Source organism: Sorex fumeus, unplaced genomic scaffold, assembly GCF_029834395.1.
Source record: "Sorex fumeus unplaced genomic scaffold, SorFum_2.1 ptg000098l, whole genome shotgun sequence".
Taxonomy (NCBI): Eukaryota; Metazoa; Chordata; class Mammalia; order Eulipotyphla; family Soricidae; genus Sorex; species Sorex fumeus.
Window position 1 is genome coordinate 77618142 of NW_026606155.1, and position 19613 is coordinate 77637754.

The following is a 19613-nucleotide window of genomic DNA, read 5'->3' on the forward strand; positions in this document are numbered from 1 at the left end:
CACAGGGAACTGCTATTTCCAAAATGGAAATAAAAATATTCAAAAAGGGAGAGAATATCAACTGGCAATTATTTTGGGATGAGCCAGTGATCCTAATTTTCTAACCCAAGGCTTACAAATTAAGAAAGTGATCACCCCTTAGAGTATTATATTTTATTTCTATGTATTATGTTATATTACATAACCCAACAAAAGCATATCATTTTGTTAATGTTACTCCTATTTATTTTCCCCAGTGACCAGAATAGAGCCTGGTATGGCGTCTAGTGCCTGGATCAATGATCATTAGATAAATGAATGAGTAAACTGGATCAGGGGTCTGGAGCAATAACACAGTGGGTACGGCGTTTGCCTTGCACACAGCCAACCCTGCTTCAATTCCTAGCATCCCATATGATCCCTGAGCACCGACAGGAGTAATTCCTGAGTGCAAAGCCAGGAGTAACCCCTGTGCATTGCCGGGTGTGACCCAAAAAGAAAAAATAAATAAATAACTAAATAAAATTAGTAAACTGGTTGCCCAATAAAAGGCTTCCAATGAGAAGTTCTCTGCATGCAGATTTATCTGGTGAATAAGACGATTTCACTGAGTCCACCATGACAGTTTTCTCCAAAAAAAGAGGAACAGGACTTATCTTTTGTTTTGTGAACCAGAGAGCCTCTGAGTTCACCTGAGAGATAACAGGGAGAAAGAAGCTGGTGAGATTTGGTCAGTTAGACTGGAATAAAAAGGAGAGCTGGGACCACAGACTGAAGCCTAAATGTCAGCCTCATTGTCATTGTGTGGCTTTTAAATAAATTATGCTCTTCTTTTTGTTGCCTTTGTCTCCTCACCTCTGTCTGCCTACCCCACCTCGTGACAGTATGTCCTCAATATAGGAGAGCCACTTCTTTTCCTGCTTTTTGTTCATCAGCTTAGAGGGTGATCATGTTTCATTTGCCTTCCAAGTATATGCTGTTCATTCTCTACCATCACTCGCCGTCTTCCCCAGGGGAAACTGCAAAGTCGACAGAGGTCAGTAGCAAGCAAGAGAAGGATTTGGACAAGGTAGAGACATTGTTTTCTCCGCTGAGGGACTGTCCAGAGTCTAAAAGTGCTGGAGGAGAGGCAGTTGGGATAGAGACGGGAACACTAAGTCAATGATGGTTGAAGGGATAGCTCAGCCTGGGAGATGTGTGTTGAAAATAGATAAAGGACCAAACTTGAAGCCCTCTCAGTATCTGTTTTGCAAACCATAATGCCCAAAAGTAGAAAGAAGGAAAGTGCCTGCCATAGAGGCAGGTGGGGGTGGGGTGGAGGTAGCGGGAGGGATGCTGGGAATGTTGGTGGTGGGAAACGTACACTTGTGGAGAGGTGGGTGTTCGATCATTGTATGACTGAAACTCAATCATGAAAGCTTTGTAACTATATCTCACAGTGATTCAACAACAACAAAAATAGAGTCTAGAGCAGAATTACTTGGGCCTGAGTTGGGAAGGGGCAAGAATGAATTGCCTGACAAAATTTGCCTGACAAAAGGCAGGCAAAAAGGGTTAAAAATAATAAGATGATATTAAAAAATAGCCACCTTGCCTGTTCTTAAATTCTTTTCTACCTCAAACTGCTGTTGACTTCTAAACCTAACTGATCTATCATGAAAACCTAGGCAAACAACTTCCTTTGATCATAATTAGACCTTGCTCTTGAATGATGAGATCACTGATTTGTGAGTTGATTATTTTTCCTTGGAGTTGCTAGGTAACTGCCAAATATCCAAGGCACGGGGGCTGGAGCAATAGCACAGCGGGTAGGGCGTTTGCCTTGCACGCAGCTGACCCGGGTTAAATTCCCAGCATCCCATATGGTCCCCTGAGCACTGCCAGGGGTAATTCCTGAGCGCAGAGCCAGGAGTAATCCCTGTGCATTGCCGGGAGTGACCCAAAAAGACAAAAACAAACAAACAAAAAAACAAATATCCAAGGCACCGGTTGGGACCCCAGAAAGCAGACTGAACTTGGCTCAGATTTAAGTTGCCATATATGTTCATTGTCTTTGCTTCCTAGATAGAGTGACAACCAAGCTACATATCAGCTCTGTAGGACTACATACAGGTACAAGGCTGCTAGTGAAAAGTTAGAAGCAGAGGCAAAATTTCTTTAAAGCCAAAGTTATGAGCTGCTGGTTTTTCATTAGGCTAAAATCTGCCACTGGGGAAAACACCACCTACACAGTGGCAACAAGAACAAAAATGATGTATGTTAGTGCTTTACTTTGTGCCAGCCAGAAGCATATACAGCATTTTTCTCAATTTGTCCAATCATTCCATGGGGATGATATAGTTGAACATAGCTAGTAAGCATCAGAATTGGGATTTAAAACCCAACAAGATCCAGAGAATTCTTCTCTTTTTTTCTTCATTTTTAAAATTGTCGCTTCTTTTTTTATTGTCATATTATCTGTTCTCTAAAAACTTTCTTTATTTTGGTTAAAACAATTTTCAACTTATTTGTGCATGCTCATGCGTGCTATCAGTTGGAATATTGAGAATTTGTCATTGGAAAATCTTTTATTAATGATATTGTAATGAGATATTTAGAAATTCTTGATTATGTTCTTTTTTAAAAATTTCCATGGAAGAAATACCAGGAAATACTGAGAAAGATGGAAAAGGAAATGGAGGTGCTGATTCTTGAGAAAGAAGTGTAAGTTTGACCTCTTACACATAAAAAAGTGACCTTTCTGTTGACCTGAATTGTCATCGCTCTGATCTTTGAAGAGCAGGGCACTTCACAGACTCTTGTTCCCCATAATAGACCCCTCAACAGAAAAGGCAGCTCAGATAGAGAATGGAACACCAAGTAAAGGGTGTTGGGAGGACCCGCTCAGGTTGGGAGATGCTGAAAGCAGACTATTGTCTGAACATGACGGCCACTCAATACCTCTATTGCAAATCACAACACCTAAAAGGAGAGAGAGAACAAAAGGGAATGCCCTGCCACAGAGGCGGGGTGTGAAGGCGGATGGGGTAGGGGGTGGTAGGAGGGATACTGGGATCATTGTGGTGGAGAATGGGCACTGATGGAGGGATGGGTACCTGATCATTGTAGAACTGAAACACAAACACGAAGGTTTGTAAGTATGTAACTGTATCTCACGGTGATTCACTAAAAAATAAAAATTAAAAAAAAATAGACCCCCAACAAATCATGCCTATCAACTTCTGCTCCTCGTTCCAGGCTGAAAACTTATCTGCATTCAGGCTTCTCTCTTGCCCTTCTCTGCAATCAATATCAAAAGGTCTTTCAACACTCACTTGTGTCAATCCTAAAAATTTACTTAACCTAGGTTCAGAAGGGAAGATTACCAATAAAAGCCCAAGACCCCAGTATGCTGCTTCCAAGATGTGTCAATTCCTTTCCCGGATACAACAAGCCTCTACATTGATGAGGTGTTCCAGAAGGGCCCTTTCACCCATGCTCTGCTCTATAGATCTGTGTGGTTCAAGACAATCCTCCTGTCTATTCTTCCCTTCTAGTCTTTGCTGTGTTATATGATATACACAGATTACACAAATCTGATAATAGCTTGAATTTTCATACGTGCAGACACATGTTAACTGCACACAGATGAATTTATAGAATATTAGAGCAGACTGAAAGCAGACTATTGTCTGAACATGAAGGTACCCCTATGTTGACCTCCTTACAAAGTACTTCTTACTAAAAGGAACACAATTCTGACTTCAGTGCTTTTTAATTGTTTTTTTCTGAAATTTGTATCAATTCAGTATGCTGTCTCTTGTGCTCGGCTCTCGAAAAGATTTTATCCCATTTTTATGGTTTGTCATTTTTATGGGGATAAAAGTATCCTATTGCTTAAATTGGTCCAATTGCACAATTGGTCCATTCTACTGTGTCATTTTGGTTATTCCAGCATGGAGCTATTAAGTGACTCTGCTACAAACATTCATATGTATGTCTTTTAGTGAATACATACACTTATTTCTCCTGGAATACCAAGGGGGTGGAATTGCAAAGTATTCACGAGAAAAGCTGTTCTTCTCTGGTGGTCTCCAAGCAGCATCAGCCCAACTGGCATTGTGAGTGACCCCAGGAACCCTGAGTGCCATTGTGAGTGGCCCTATTAAAAATTAATTTTGAGGAAAATCTGAACTTTGGTAAGAGATAAACAATTTTCCAAAGTGGCAGTACAAATAACTCCTCACAAGATAAATTTTTATGCATTTAGCTGCTCTTAACATCTTCACTTTCACTACGTATTTAGTCATTCTAATTTTATTCATTCCGGCAGGGGTATTTTGATTTCTAAATGTGATTTTAATAATGCATTTCATTACTGATCACTAATGATGTTCCATATCATTTCTTAAATGTTTATTGGAAATTAATGAACGTTAAACAGAGTGGCATCTTGAACTCCTGAGAAACCTCAATGAGCTTGGTTATCGTGTGGATATGGTCGATGGTGTTGAATCCTTTGCGGAACCCGGCTTGCTCGCATGGTTGTCCTTCATCTAGTGTTCTGCTAATCCTATTTAGGATGACTCGAGTGAACAACTTGTAGATGACAGACAATAGGCAGATCGGGCGAGAGTTGCCAATGTCATGGATGTCTCCCTTCTTGAACAGTAGTATGGTCCTGCTGGTTTTCCATTGGGACGGAACCTTGCATTCAGACAGGTAGCGAGTGAAGAGCCGAGCCAGTGTATTGATGAGTACTGACGGCAGATTTTTCAGGTGTTCAGGTCTGACCTTGTCTGGGCTGGGTGCTGTTTGTTTCTTTACCAACGAAATGGCGTGTCGGATTTCGGAAGGGAGAACGTTGGGAACGACATATCCATCCTGTGGAATTTGATATGTCGGCAAGTGGACATGGCTATCAAAGAGATTTGAGTAGAAGTCATGGATAATCTTCTCCATTGCCATTCTGGAGGATGTGATGGATCCATCAGGACGTCGGAGGGCAGTCATCTTGGTCTTGTAGTTGGCGAAGGACAGGCGGGCGTTACGAATACTTTTCCCGGCTTCTGCCGCATCTACCAGTACTTCTGCTCTTCTCTCTTTGAGGTCTTCCTTGATCGCATCTCTGCACTGCTTTGCGAGCTCGGATGTTAGCTTGTGGTTGCCTGAGGCATGCGCCAAACCACGCTGGTGAATTAGCTCAAGAGTTTTTGAAGATAGGCGATTTTTTGTGGCTATCTCTCTCTTGGCGTTCCTCGCACATTCATGGAGGTGCTGAACCAGTTGATCGTATTCCTCGTCAATGTTGTCAACAATGGCATCTTCCCATGTTGCTGCAATAGTACCAAAGAGTTCCCAGTTGGTGGTCATTCTGGGAGTTCTCTTTTTGAACTTTGCAGCCCTTTCTCCCCGCTCTGTGAAGTAGAATTTTGCACGAAGGAAAAGGTGGTCCGATCCCGTTCGAAATTTTGGGACAACAGCGACATCAGTCAGGCAAAACCGTCAATTGAATATGATGTGGTCAATTTTGTTGTGGAATCGTCCACCGGGAGACTCCCATGTCCATCGTTTAGATTCTGCCTTCTGGAACTGCGAGTTACCATGAATGGTCTTGGTCGACATGATGAACTCAGATAGTCTCTCACCCTGTTCGTTCCATTCTAGGCCATGGGTCCTGATGTGAAGTTCTTCAGCTGATCTTCTCGGTCCTATCTTGGCATTAAAATCACCCACAATGATCTTGTAGAAGGTGTGGTCTTCTTTATAGAACTTCTCTAGCTCCATGTAGAACTTCTCGATTTCTTTTTCATCATAATGAGATGTTGGTGCATAGACAATGAAGATAGAAACTGCAGGCAGTGAGCCACATCTATTCAAATGTAAACGTCCGGTTCGGGTTGTTAGGCATTCGAGTGAATCAATGCTCTTGGCCAAGTTTGTGTTGACAAGGACACCGACGCCTCCAACACCTCTTTTATCGCATGTTCCGAGGAACAATTCTTCTCCAGTGTCGAAAACGGCATGGCGAGATTCGTGCCTTCTTGTCTCGGTCAGACCGATGATGTTGTACTTGATCATTCGCGCTTGTACCATCAGGTCCTCGATGGATGCATCTGATGCTAGCGTACGTGCATTGAAAGTACAGACGATCATTTTTGTCTTCCTTCGTTGTGGCAGCCTAGGTTGGCCTTGAGATTTTGTCGGCCTCTCCTTTCTCATCCTTCTCAGTGCTGCCATGTCGGCGAAGCCTTCAGGGTCAGGTGAATGAGACCAGTTGTAGTTACTGGTTTTGGCATATCGAATACACAACGGATAGCTTGCCAGGCTCTTCCGTGCGGGCGGAATACTCTCGGTAGCTTGCCAGTCTTTCCGAGAGGGATAGAGGCTTTTGGGGCGACCTCTAATCACCCTTGTAGGTGTTACCATATTTGAACCCTATCAAATACGGTACGACAATTACAGAAGATGGGTATTTAGTGTCTTATCGGCCGCGCGGGTCCGGAAAGCATCCTGAAGTGTGGCGACGGCTGGGTAGTGGAAGTAGTGTCATTGAAGCAGTCATTGAAGCCCTAGCCAATCAGGGCATTCAGGCCCAATACATCAGGATCCTCCATGAGCTATATTGCGGATTCACTACCAGGATCTCACCATTCTACAAAGAAGTGATCGTTGATGTCAAGAACAATAAGACCCCACGAATAGCTAAAGCAATTTTTGGGAAAAAGAAAATGGGAGGAATCAACCTCCCTAACTTCAAACTCTACTACAAGGCAGTAATAATTAAAACAGCATGGTACTGGAACAAAAGCAGAGCTGCAGACCAATGGAACAGAGTTGAATATACTGACATTTCCTCCCAAACATATAATCATCTAATTTTTGATAAGGGGGCAAGAAAAGTGAAATGGAGCAGGGAAAGCCTCTTCAATAAACTATGCTGGCAAAATTGGACGGCTACCTGCAAAAAAGTGGGCTCAGATCTCTGCCTAACACCATGCACAAAAGTAAGATCAAAATGGATTTATGACCTCAACATCAGACCAGAATCCATAATGTTTATTGAAGACAAAGTCGGCAAAACTCTCCATGATATTGAAGCTAATGGTATCTTCAAAGATGTCACGCCACTGGCCGAGCAAGTGAAAACAGAGATAAACAAATGGGACTATCTTAAACTAAGAAGCTTCTGCACCTCAAAAGAAACATTGACCAAAATACAAAGACAGCCTACAGAATGGGAAAGGATATTCACCAAGTACACATCCGACAAGGGGTTGATATCAAGGATATACAAGGTACTGGTTAAACTCCACAAGAAGAAATCACCCAACCCCATCAAAAAATGGGGTAAGGAAATGAACAGAAACTTTCGCAAAGAAGAAATTCGAATGGCAAAAAGGCACATGAGAAAATGCTCTACATAACTAATCATCAGAGAGATGCAGATCAAAACCACAATGAGATATCATTTCACACCACAGAGACTGGCCCACATCCACAAGAACAAAAGCAACCGGTGCTGGCGCGGATGTGGCGAGAAAGGGACCCTCCTTCACTGCTGGTGGGAATGCCGGCTGGTCCAACCCTTTTGGAAAACAGTATGGACGACTCTCAAAAAATTAGAATTTGATCTGCCATTTGACCCAGCTATAGCACTCCTGGGAATATATCCCAGAGAGGCAAAAAGGTATAGTCGAAGTGACATCTGCAATTGTTTGTTCATTGCAGCACTCTTTACAATAGCCAGAATCTGGAAAAAACCTGAGTGCCCAAGAACAGATGACTGGTTAAAGATACTTTGGTACATTTACACAATGGAGTACTATGTAGCTGTTAGAAAAGATGAAGTTATGAAATTTACATACAAGTGGTACTACATGGAAAGTATCATGTTAAGCGAAATGAGTCAGAAAGAGCGGGATAGACACAGAAAGATTGCATTCATCTGGGGAACATAAAGCAACAAAAAGGGAGATTAACACCCAGGAATGGCTGAGATTAGTAGCAGGAATTTTGCTCCATGAATGGAAGGCCAGCCACAGGCTCTAGGTGAAAAGGAAGCTCAGATAGAGAAGAGAGTACCAAATGAAGGGTGTTGTGAGGGCCCTCCCAGGGTGGGAGAAGCATGCTAAAAGTAGTCGATAGACCAAACATGATTGCCACTCAAAGCCTCTCTTGCAAAACACAGTACCCAGAAGAAGAGAGAGAGAACAAGGGGGAATACCCTGCCACAGAGGCAGGATGGGACGGGTCGGGGCGGGGGATGAGGGTTGGGTGGGGGGGATGCTGGGACCCGTGGGGATGGATGACGGGCACTGGTGGAGGGATGGGCACTTGATCATTGTATAACTGAAACCCAAGCACAAAATTTGTAAGCCTATAACTGTACCTCATGGTTTTTCACTAATAAAAAAAGAAAAAAAAAAGAGAGGGGTTCGGCAGGGTGATACCATTTCACCGAAACTCTTCAGTGCCACCCTAGAGAATGTCATGCGACGACTGGAATGGGAAGGAATAGGAGTGAAGATAGATGGTTGGCAACTACACCACCTCCACTTTGCTGATGACATTGTTTTAATAACACCAAACATCAGCCAAGCGGCACAAATGCTGGCCGACTTTGACCGTGAGTGTGGAAAGGTAGGACTACAGCTGAATCTTACGAAGACAATGTTTATGAGAAACAGCCTCGTTCCTGATGCCCCATTCGCTCTCAACGGAACGACCATCTCCGAATGCAACAGCTATGTGTACCTAGGTCGAGAGGTCAACATGACAAATGACCTGGCACCCGAGCTGCGCAGGAGGAAGAGAGCAGCTTAGAACGCCTTCAAGAACGTCGAAGAAATAGCTAAGAGGACGAAGAACCTCCGGCTCCGGGCACATCTCTTTGATTCCACTGTTCTTCCTGCATTAACATAGCCTCAGAGACCTGGGCCCTATGCAAACAAGATGAGAACGCTATTCAGGTCTCCCAAAGAAGAATAGAAAGAGCTATGCTTGGAATATCACGTTTCACTCAAATGAGAGAAAGAATCCGGAGTTCTGACATCCATCGACGATCAACAATCAGGGACGCTGTCTCATTTGCCAAGGTGTCGAAAATCAGATGGGCTGGTCACGTAATGAGATTTAAAGACGACCGCTGGACTAGAGCTGTTACCAACTGGATTCCACGGGATGTCAAAAGACCGCGTGGCCGCCCACCTACCAGATGGTCAGATGGTCAGACTTCTTCGTCAAGATCATGAACGATCGGTTTGAGGTCCTTCATGTTCCCGGAGCAAACGGATGCCATTGGGCAACACTAGCACGCGACAGGGACAAATGGAGACGTTACTGGCGCCCGCTCGAGCAAATCGACGACTAACGGGAAGTTAAGTGATTAAGTGATTATTGGAAATTTACATATCATTTTTGGGTCAATGTCTTTTGCCTGTATTCAAGGGATTATTAGCGCCTTTCTTACTGGTTTATGTAGGAGCTCCTCATTAGTTTGGGGGCCATGTCTCAACATGCTGGAGGTAACATCTGTGTGCTCAAGGGTTGGCTCTGGTTGGTGCTGTGCCTAAGGGCACAAACCTGGGCCTCCTGCATGCAAAACATGTACTTAGCCCCTAAAGCTATTTCTCTTACCTATTCCTCAAATACTTAAGGATTTATCAAATACATTGTGATAATCCTAACCTCCTTTTTCTCACTTTTTTAATGGAATATTTAGATACAACTCTCCTCTACTATGATTCACCAAATACATAAACGTAGTCAAAGGTACAAACTTCAGATATAAAATAATTTCTGAGATTATAATGCACAATATAGTGACTTTTAACACAAGAATTGGCTGAATTTGATGCATCAGGGGCAGCTGAAACACTAGAAAAGAAAAACTTCTGCAATCTTTCTAGACTCAAGAATACTGAAGTCAAGGCTGTGAGAACTGCAGACAGAAAGCAGAGAGTTTGGAATCTCAAAGGATATATCTAATCTTCCCAGATCTCTTGGCTGCCCTCCAAACCATGCCTACTCAGGGAAGTCTGGGCATAACCCAGCTGCAACTGTAAGACCTGAAGTGAGATTTGAACAACCACCAAGAGGCCAACTTTGTAGTTTGAATCCAGCATCTGGGTTAGGTGTGGCTTACACATTGGTTGTCTTTACTCTTGACAATGGATCACATAATCCTAATTCTTTGTCTATTGAGTATGAATTTTGAATGTGAGCATGATGAATGTCTTCTGGGAATTAGGAAATAAGGCATAAATGGTCTAAAACTTAAACAAATGCCTTAGTCAAACTCTCAAAATAACGCTACATAATTCTTGGAGTTCAAATTTGGTTTTGGTTTGTTAATATCTCTTGTCAGTCACTCAAAATATAATACATAATTCTTGGATCTCTCTTTTTTCTTAATCCAGATCCAAAGCCCAAAACAATTCCTCCCAAATAAGAAAACCTGGGTCAGTTCTGGTGGGGGCCATTCAGAGCTACAGGGTAAGTCTTTCCTGTCTCAAATTACAGAACCCTCCACCCAGTCAAATTGCAGCTCCCCACCACATCACTCCTCATAATAACCTCAGAGTTGGGAAATAATAAGTTTCAGCACTTGTTCTACACCAGATAGTCAGCAATTTGCAGCTTTCTGCTGAGGCAGCCCGACTCACTCTGCCCACTTGGACACCCTGCTCTCCTACCTGTGTGGGTGTAAGGCACAGCTGTGACTTTGATTGTTTCTCACAGGAGTAGACATCCGCTAAGAAAGAGAAGAGAACATTCTGGTACCGGTAAGTGGCAGACTGTTGGCTCTTACCTCGTCTCAGCCACATTCACTTTGTAAAAACAAGTAACTTGAAAGGGACATAAACAAAAAGGGAAGCACATACCCATTAATCAGGAAACACCAGGCAGCACCAGACGTCTCACAACCCTTTCAACCCTTCTTGTTTAACACTAGACTTACACAGGTCTTGGTATTTGGAGAAAGTAGCTATGGCAAGAAGAAATCTGTAGGTTGCATTTCACTTTAAAAAAGGGCGGGGGGTAGACCTCTCCTAGCATTACAGTGAGATAGGTGGGTCTCAGTCAGTCTTGTGGTGACAGAGAAAATCAGATCCTGCACTGAAGGATCACTCCTGGTAGGGCTCAGAGGACCATATGGGGTGCCAGGAATTGAACAGGGTCGGCTGCATGCAAGGCAACTGTCCTAACCGCTATACTATTGCTCTGCCCCTGAATACTACTTTTATAGTCATGCATTGTTTGGTTTCTTTCTGTTTTTCAAAGTTTTAAATAAAATCAATCACACAATCACAAGTCATCCTGTTAATCGTCGATTGCCTCCAACAGGCCCCAGTAACGTCTCCTTCATCCTAGCCCTGAGATTATATTCAAGGCTCTTTAGGAGAATGAGACCCATCATTGTTACTGGTATTTGGCATATTGGGTACGCCATGCAGAGTTTGCCAGACTCTGCCGTGTGGGCAGGCCACATTCGGTAGCCTGCCAGTTTGTCCAAAGCCGGAATGAGATAATTTTTGCTCGAGGCCCTCCCGTTGATCGTCGATTTGCTCGAGCGGGCCCAGTAACGTCATTGGAGACTTTGTTGTTACTGTGTTTGGCATATCGAATACTCTCGGTAGCTTGCCGGGCTCTCCGAGAGGGGCGGAGGAATCGAACTCGGGTCGGCCATGTTGGCTGCTTGTAAGGCGAACGCCCTATCGCTGTGCTATTGTTGTAATAGGATGTTGCGCGGCCGCAATTGCGGCCGCGCGGTTCCGGGAGCTGGCCTTTATAGTCTCTGAGCCCTGGCCATTGATGGGATTACATGGCGTCAGGGGGCCAGTTGGTGGGTGTGACCTCCGCCCATTGGAACTTGGAGTATCTGGGTGGAGGATGCTTGGCCCAAATCCGAGTAGGCTTGGAGATCTCGGCCCCGGAACCCGTGTGACTCTGTCCCTCTGCCAGTACCCTCATGTGTGTGGAGAGTGGTCTCAGCATGGTGGTGGCTGGTCCTGGAGGTCTTTGGCTGCCAGAGCCCTGGTCGGGGCGGGGAGGGAAGCCCAACCCTCTCCCCTCCAAGGGGCCCCGGCGAGGACAGCCAGGCGCGGGGGCAGGAGACTGCACTGCTCTCCTCGGGGAGCTGGTTTTTATAGTCTCTGAGTCTTGGCCGTTGATGGGACCACAGGGTGCCAGGGGGCCAGTTGGTGGGTGTGACCCTTGCCTACTGGAATTTGGAGGATCTGGGTGGAGGATCTGCTCGGCCCAAATCCGAGTAGGTTTGGAGATCTCGGCCCTGGAACCCGCGTGACTTGTCCCTCTGCCAGTACCTTCATGTGTGCAGAGAGTGGTCTCAGCATGGTGGTGGCTGGTCCTGGAGGTCTTTGGCATAATCATTTATGCTATTTCCTTCACTATAAAGGCAGTTCTGGATGCATTATTTTTCTTAGTTCTTTTCCTGAAGGCTAACACATTTGGGGGGAGAAGAGGGGATCATTTAAATTATTTGTGCCTTTTCTTTTTTAATTTTTGAAACAGAGGATGACCCTGTGCTTTAACAAAAAGTTTCAAAATATAACAGCTCTGCTTAACTGAGTCTGAATGATTAAGACCAACTTTCAGGGTGGATTTTTTCTTGTGTGAGCATTAAACATTGATACGAACAAGGAAATACCCCCTTTTGAGATGTTCTCTTTTGCCACTTAACATAGGTATAAAATAAGCATAATTGCATACCAACTACCTGAATGGTTTTTTGTTTGTTTGTTTATGTATTTATTTAGTGAAACACCACGAGGTACAGTTATAGACTTACAAATTTTTGTGCTTGGGTTTCAGTTATACAATGATCAAATACCCATCCCTCCACCAGCGCCCATTCTCCACCACCACAGGTTCTAGCATCCCTCCCACCCCCCATCCCCCACATCACACCCTGCCTCTGTGGCAGGGCATTCCTTTTTGTTCTCTCTCTCTCCTTTTGGGTTCTGTGGTTTGCAAGAGAGGCACTGAGTGACAATCATGTTTGGTCTATAGTCTACTTTCAGCATGCTTCTCCCGTGCTGGGAGGATCCTTACAACACCCTTTATTTGGTGCTCCCTTCTCTATCTGAGCTTCCTTTTCCCCTAGCACGTGTGGCTGGCCTCCAAGTCATGGAGCAAAATTCCTGGTGCTAATCTTGGCCACTCCTGGGTGTTAGTCTCCCATTATGTTACTTTATGTTCCCCAGATGAATGCAATCTTTCTGTGTCTATCCCGCTCTTTCTGACTCATTTCGCTTAACATGATACTTTCCATGTAGTACCATTTGTATGTAAATTTCATGACTTCATCTTTTCTAACAGCTACATAGTACTCCATTGTGTAAATGTACCAAAGTTTCTTTAACCTGTCATCCGTTCTCAGACACTCAGGTTTTTCCCAGATTCTGGCTATTGTAAAGAGTGCTGCAATGAACAAACAGGTGCAGATGTCACTTCGACTATACTTTTTTGTCTCTCTGGGATATATTCCCAGGAGTGCTATTGCTGGGTCAAATGGGAGCTCAAATTCTAAGAATCGTCCATACTGTTTTCCAAAAGGGTTGGACCAGTTGGCATTTCAACCAGCAGTGAAGGAGGGTCCCTTTCTCGCCACATCTGTGCCAGCACCAGTTGCTTTTGTTCTTTTGGATGTGGGCCAGTCTCTGTGGTGTGAGATGATATCTCATTGTTGTTTTGATCCGCATCTCCCTGATGATTAATGATGTAGAGAATTTTCTCATGTGCCTTTTGGCCATTCAGATTTCTTCTTTGCGAAAGTTTCTGTATATTTCCTCACCCCATTTTTTGATGGGGTTGGGTGTTTTCTTCTTGTGTAGTTCAACGAGTACTTTATATATCTTTGATATCAACCCCTTGTCAGATGTGTATTTGGTGAATATCCTTTCCCATTCTGTAGACTACCTTTGTATTTTGGTCACTGTTTCTTTTGAGGTGCAGAAGTGTCTTAGTTTAAGAGAGTCCCATTTGTCTATCTCTGTTTTCACTTGCTTGGCCAGTGGCATGACATCTTTGAAGATGCCATTAGCTTCAATGTCATGGAGGGTTTGGCCAACTTTGTCTTCAATGTACCTTATGGATTCTGGTCTGATGTTGAGGTCTTTAATCCACTTTGATCTTACTTTCGTACATGGTGTTAGGCAGAGATCTGAGCCCACTTTTTTGCATGTAGCCGTCCAGTTTTGCCAGCACAATTTGTTAAAAAGGCTTTCCTTGCTCCACTTCACTTTTCTTGCCCCCTTATTGAAGATTAGATGATTATATGCTTGGGGGGAGATGTCAGTATATTCAACTCTGTTCCATTGGTCTACAGCTCTGCCTTTGTTTCAGTACCATGCTGTTTTAGTTATTACTGCTTTGTAGTAGATCTTGAAGTTAGGGAGGTTGATTCCTCCCATTTTCTTTTCCCCAAGAACTGCTTTAGCTATTCGTGGGGGCTTATTGTTCCATATAAATTTCAGGAGTGTTTGCTCCATTTCTTTGAAGAATGTCATGGGTATCCTAATAGGGATTGCGTTGAATTTGTACAGTGCTTTGAGAAGTATTGCCATTTTGACAATGTTAATTCTCCCCATCCATGAGCAGGGGATATTTTTCCATTTCCTCTTGTCCTCTTTTATTTCCTGAAGTAGCATTTTGTAGTTTTCTTTGTACAGGTCCTTTACTTCCTTAGTTAAGCTGAATCTTAGGTAATTGATTTTCTGGGGCACAATTGTGAATAGGATTGTTTTCTTCATATCACTTTCTTCTCTTTCACTATTTGCCTATAGGAAAGCCATGGATTTTTGGGTATTGATTTTATAGCCTGCCACTTTACAATACAAGTCTATTGTTTCTAGGAGTTTCTTGACTACCTGAATGTTAATGTTGGAGATAACCCAGTCATCATCTGAATTTCGACCACTTCCTAAAAATTTGAAAGTAATTAAAATTTTAGAATGCTCTTGAGGACCTTAAGTGGTTGACTGGCCATCCACAAGAGTGACTGTTGCTGACATTTTCTGACAACCCTTAAAAGGTATCTCCACATATAGATCATATAAATAATTCTCCTTGGCACCTCTGACCTTTCTACATGAATATCTATTCTGTTGGGAGACTCAGCTGGGTGGAGAACTATACTCAATTCCTGGCCACTACATTAGTCTTTTTCTGTAACCGTCTGTCCCCTACCTTTCCCCTTAGAGTCCCCATTCTACACGAGTCCCAGTTTTACCCAGAGAGAGTAATTCACTTACCGTTCCTAAATATAGGTCTCACATCCTTTGTTCTGGAGCCCCTTCCCCATGCTAATGATGAAAGTCTCTTTGCAGGCATTTCCAGACCCACATCTTCACGCTCATGATTTCCATGAGGCTCCTGGGCTATATGTTTTTCTACCTGCAGTACCTAAACCCAGACCTTCTTGTGGACACCTTGCCCAGGTTGATGAGCAGAAACACCTTGAAGAGGCTGCAGGACATCTTACGCCCCTTCCTTACTCTAGAGGTAGAAGAAGTTCTGCCACACTAGTACAAGAGACTCAGGAAGTCCCAGTAAAGAGGGGCCGTGCTGTGGCCCTGTGGAGAGAGGAGCCAGGAACTCTTACTCTCCCCCATGTAACCCCTTTGATTCATTCTCTTTCCTTACTTTCTGAGTGTCACCCTTTAAAATGAAAAAAACCATGTTTGATCAGAGTTCACCGTGTCAGTGTGTGAATTTGGTCAGAGGTTAAGCATTCACAGTCCTATTAGGAAAAAAAAACTATAAGAGGAAATAAGAAAAGTTTCCCCTGAATTTCCATTCTCTGCCTCATTCATTTAAAAAAATATCAGAAAAAAACCTGTGTTTCCATTTATTTTATTCTCCACCCACTTTGGGGGCAAGGAAGGAGGGGGCTTGACACAAAGGGTGTTTAAATAAGAGACCACTAGAGGATATACAATTTGTTCATGGTTGATATTTTATTCATTTTATTTTTAAATTTTTTAATAAAAATTTTTGTGTGGTTGATATATATTTTAATAGGATATTACTGACTCCAACAAGTCTCACTTCATGTTCCTGGAGTGAGCAGACGCCATTGGGCTACACTAGCACGCAACAGGGATGAATGGAGACGTTACTGGTGCCTACTCGAGCAAAACGATGACTAACGGGATGACAGTGCCACAGAAAATCTGGTTTCGTGCTTTGTGGTTGGTACTGCTGCTACCCTCAATTTATTACTGACCCCCACTCATTTTTTTTACATTGTACCATGTCTCAAAAGAATGGAATGTTCAAAAAAACCAACCATTTTCACAGATGGTCACTTTCCATTGCAGGAGAAGATTACCATAAATTCACTGCAGTATGAAAGGTGGTGTGTAAAATTATAACTTCTTTAGATGCAGTAAACACAGTTTTGCACCTACTTATATTATTCAGATTCTAATTCAAATGTTCTCTTCCTTGATAGTTTTCCACTCCCTCCTGGCTTGAGAGCCACGCCTGCTTTTCTCCCAATGTTCCTTCTACCTTTCCTGGATTTCCCCTGCCCATTTCTTGGCTTGTGATACCACTGCTGTGTGCCCTATCTGGAAGGTGTATGACCCTTTTTGTCTGTGTGGTCCCACATGGTCCCTAGCTCTGACCTTACAAAGCAGGTTTATACTAAAAGAGATAATGACTACTCAGTCTTTTTCTTTTCTCGGGCATCTGGAGGGTGACTGATGAAACCTTAAGCATAAACCCTGTATTGTGTGAGCTCACTCATTTACTGGTACAGCCTATTGGAAATGAGCCACGGGAAAGGGTGCAGAGGAATATGGTGCAAAACACGAGTCAGCCATAAAGCTGCTGGCACCTTCTGAGTTACTGAACTAAGCGGGGAAGGTGCCTTGACAGCTCCTTACACATTCCCCAAAGTCTGGCTTTCTGGTTAACATATTCTCCTTCCAAGATCAAAAAACATACGTTTTAACTAAATTTCACTTGGGCATCAGTGCCCGCGCTGAAGAGGCACATTGCACATTTGCTTTGAATACAGAACTCACCTGGTTTAATGTTTTCTGTGTGTCTGTGTTAGAAAATATCTTTTAAAAAAATTTTATTGAATCACTGTGAGATAGACACTTATAAAGCTATTCATGATTGGATTCAGTCACACAGGATTCCAACACCCATCCCTCCACCAGTGTACATTTCCCAGCACCAGTGTCCCCAGGTTCCCTCCCATCACCCCCTTCCCCAATGCCTGCCTGCCTCTGGCAAGCACTTTAGGTAGAGCATGAAACTTTTTTAAAATTTTATTTTCATAAGATTGTTACATTAATTGGTTACCTTCAATATTTTGACACCAATCCCACCACTATTACACCTTCTGCCAGCATTATTCCGAATTTTCCCACCACTATTCAAGTCTGCCTGCCAGGGGCAGATGCTAGATAATTTATTTTCTATTGCTTATTATGAATATCGTAGGTTTCGAAGCCACACGCTTCTGGAATTCTAAAATTGTAAATGGTTGGGGTCCAGAGACATCTCTGTAGGAAGCTAATCCATTTTGAGATTCATTTGGGAGTCTCTGGATCAAGGTGGTTGATGCACTGATGTGGCATCCAGAGACAGTTCGTGTGCCTGACAGCCAGGACCCCAAACAGGCAGGGATGGGAAGGTGCAGCCCTCTCTGCTGCTGCCAGAGCGTGAGACTCTTAATGTTTTCTTTTGTGGGGTCTGGGGCTGGAAAGGGTACAAGGTCTCAGAATATGGCCCACAGATGAAAATCTGAACAACACTGCCCTCTTGTGACCAAGTCAAAACTATGGTTTTTCAGCGGGCTTCACCACTAAGAGATTGTAATAGGTACCTTGGTTTTTGCTTATTTCTGGAGCCACACAGTTCATGGGGATCCGGGCTTACTTTTGGCTCTGTGCTCAGGGATCATTATTGGAGGTGTTTGGACAAACCATATATACGTGGTTATGGGAATAGAATCAGGGTCCACCATGTGCAAGGCAAGCGCCCTGCCTGCTATACTATATCTCTCCAGTATGACAAGAACCTTGAAGCAAGAAAGGGGTATCAACTGTCACGATTGGACAGCATTTCTCAACATGTGCCAGTAGTCTCATTTAACAAATGCTTAGTATCTTCTGTGGGTGGGAGAAGTGCTGGTATTACAAATAAACAACCCAGATTAAAAATGGTAGGCATCTAGTAGGTCACTGTCACTGTCCTCCCGGTGTTCATCGATTTGTTTGAGCAGGACCAGTAACGTCTCCATTTTGAGACTTTGTTGTTACTGTGTTTGGCATATCGGATAAGTCACAGGTAGCTTGCCAGGCTCTGCCGTGCGGGCGAGATACTCTCGGTGGCTTGCCGGGCTCTCCGAGAGGAATGGAGGAATCAAACTCGGATCGGCCACGTTGGCTGCGTGCAAGGCAAACGCCCTACCCGCTGTGTAATCGTTCCAGTCCTCTAGTAGGTAGAAGCAGATAATAAATAACAGAGGGCTGGAAAGATAGTATAGTGGGTAGGGTGCTTATCTTGAATAAGGCAGACCCAAATTCCATCTCCAGCATCTCATATGGTCCCCAGAGCACCACTGGGAATGGTTCCTGAGTGTAGAACCAGGAGTAATCCCTGAGCATTGTCAGGTATGGCCCCCAAACCAAAAAATTAATAAATACAGAGAAATAATTTATAACATTAGGTGATAGAAGCCACATTAGTGGGTGAAGTAGAATGAATAGCTCTACTTCCTTCACCATCCCTTTGTTTAGCTCTCTGCATTGGAATTTGAATTGAACTCTGGTTCCCACCAGGAAAAGGGCAGGTAGGCTGTTTACTGGCTGGAAGGATTCCTTGGCCTGAGGGTCCCAGGGGCTGGGTGACTGTATGTGATTGTATGACCAAAATTCTTAGAAAATGACTGATACTGATCAAACAATGGCATACATATTTCTTCAAGGGCTCCTGTGACCAATCCTACAAATCCTCACACTTGAAACTCCCAGCCCTCCCACATCCCGTGACAAGCACAGGGCTCATGCCATCTTTTGAAACTGGCTAGGAACACGCAATTTAGTAAACCATGGACCCATGCACTAGGTAACTCCATCATTGCCATCTGTGACCTTGTGGGGATCTGAAATCTTGAAGCTGTGTTGGAGATCCACATTGCAGAAAACAGTGGCCTAGGACTCTGCCACCCAGAGGGCTTATTTCCAAGTAGGAAGTGCCAGACAGTTCTGCATGACATTCCCCAGGCTGGAAAGCAGAAGGGGTTATAGGTGCTTTAAACGAGCAGGACTGAGCTGGACATGTGGTTTCCAAGTGATGTCACTGGGTCCCACAGATGGTTCATGAGATATGGGGAGGAGAAAAACACTTTCTCCCAATCTGCCTCTACCACCTGGGACCCAGGATTACTGGTTTCTTGTCTCACGTCGCAGAAAGGAATTTCAGGAGTGAAATTACCGTTTTTATTTGGAGTTTTGAAGGGAAGTGGGAAAGAGTAAGTGGGGGAGAGTGGAGAGTAAGTAACGTGCTCAGAAGAGAACCTGGGCTTCTCCAAGGACGGAGAGAAGCCCTACACACATCCCAGCATTAGACATGAAAACATGAAAGTACACATCTCAAGAGGGGAGATG

At 43.8% G+C, this 19613-nt stretch overlaps 1 protein-coding gene across 1 annotated transcript; it reads left to right on the forward strand.

Moving 5' to 3' along the window:
• The first annotated feature begins 928 nt into the window (after positions 1–928).
• On the forward strand, positions 929–15510 carry LOC130041722 (transmembrane and coiled-coil domain-containing protein 5B-like). Its single transcript, XM_056133963.1, is given in 5 exon segments — positions 929–1048; positions 2618–2682; positions 10380–10455; positions 10702–10745; positions 15312–15510. Coding segments are annotated over 5 exon segments (504 nt in total).
• Positions 15511–19613: the final 4103 nt, after the last annotated feature.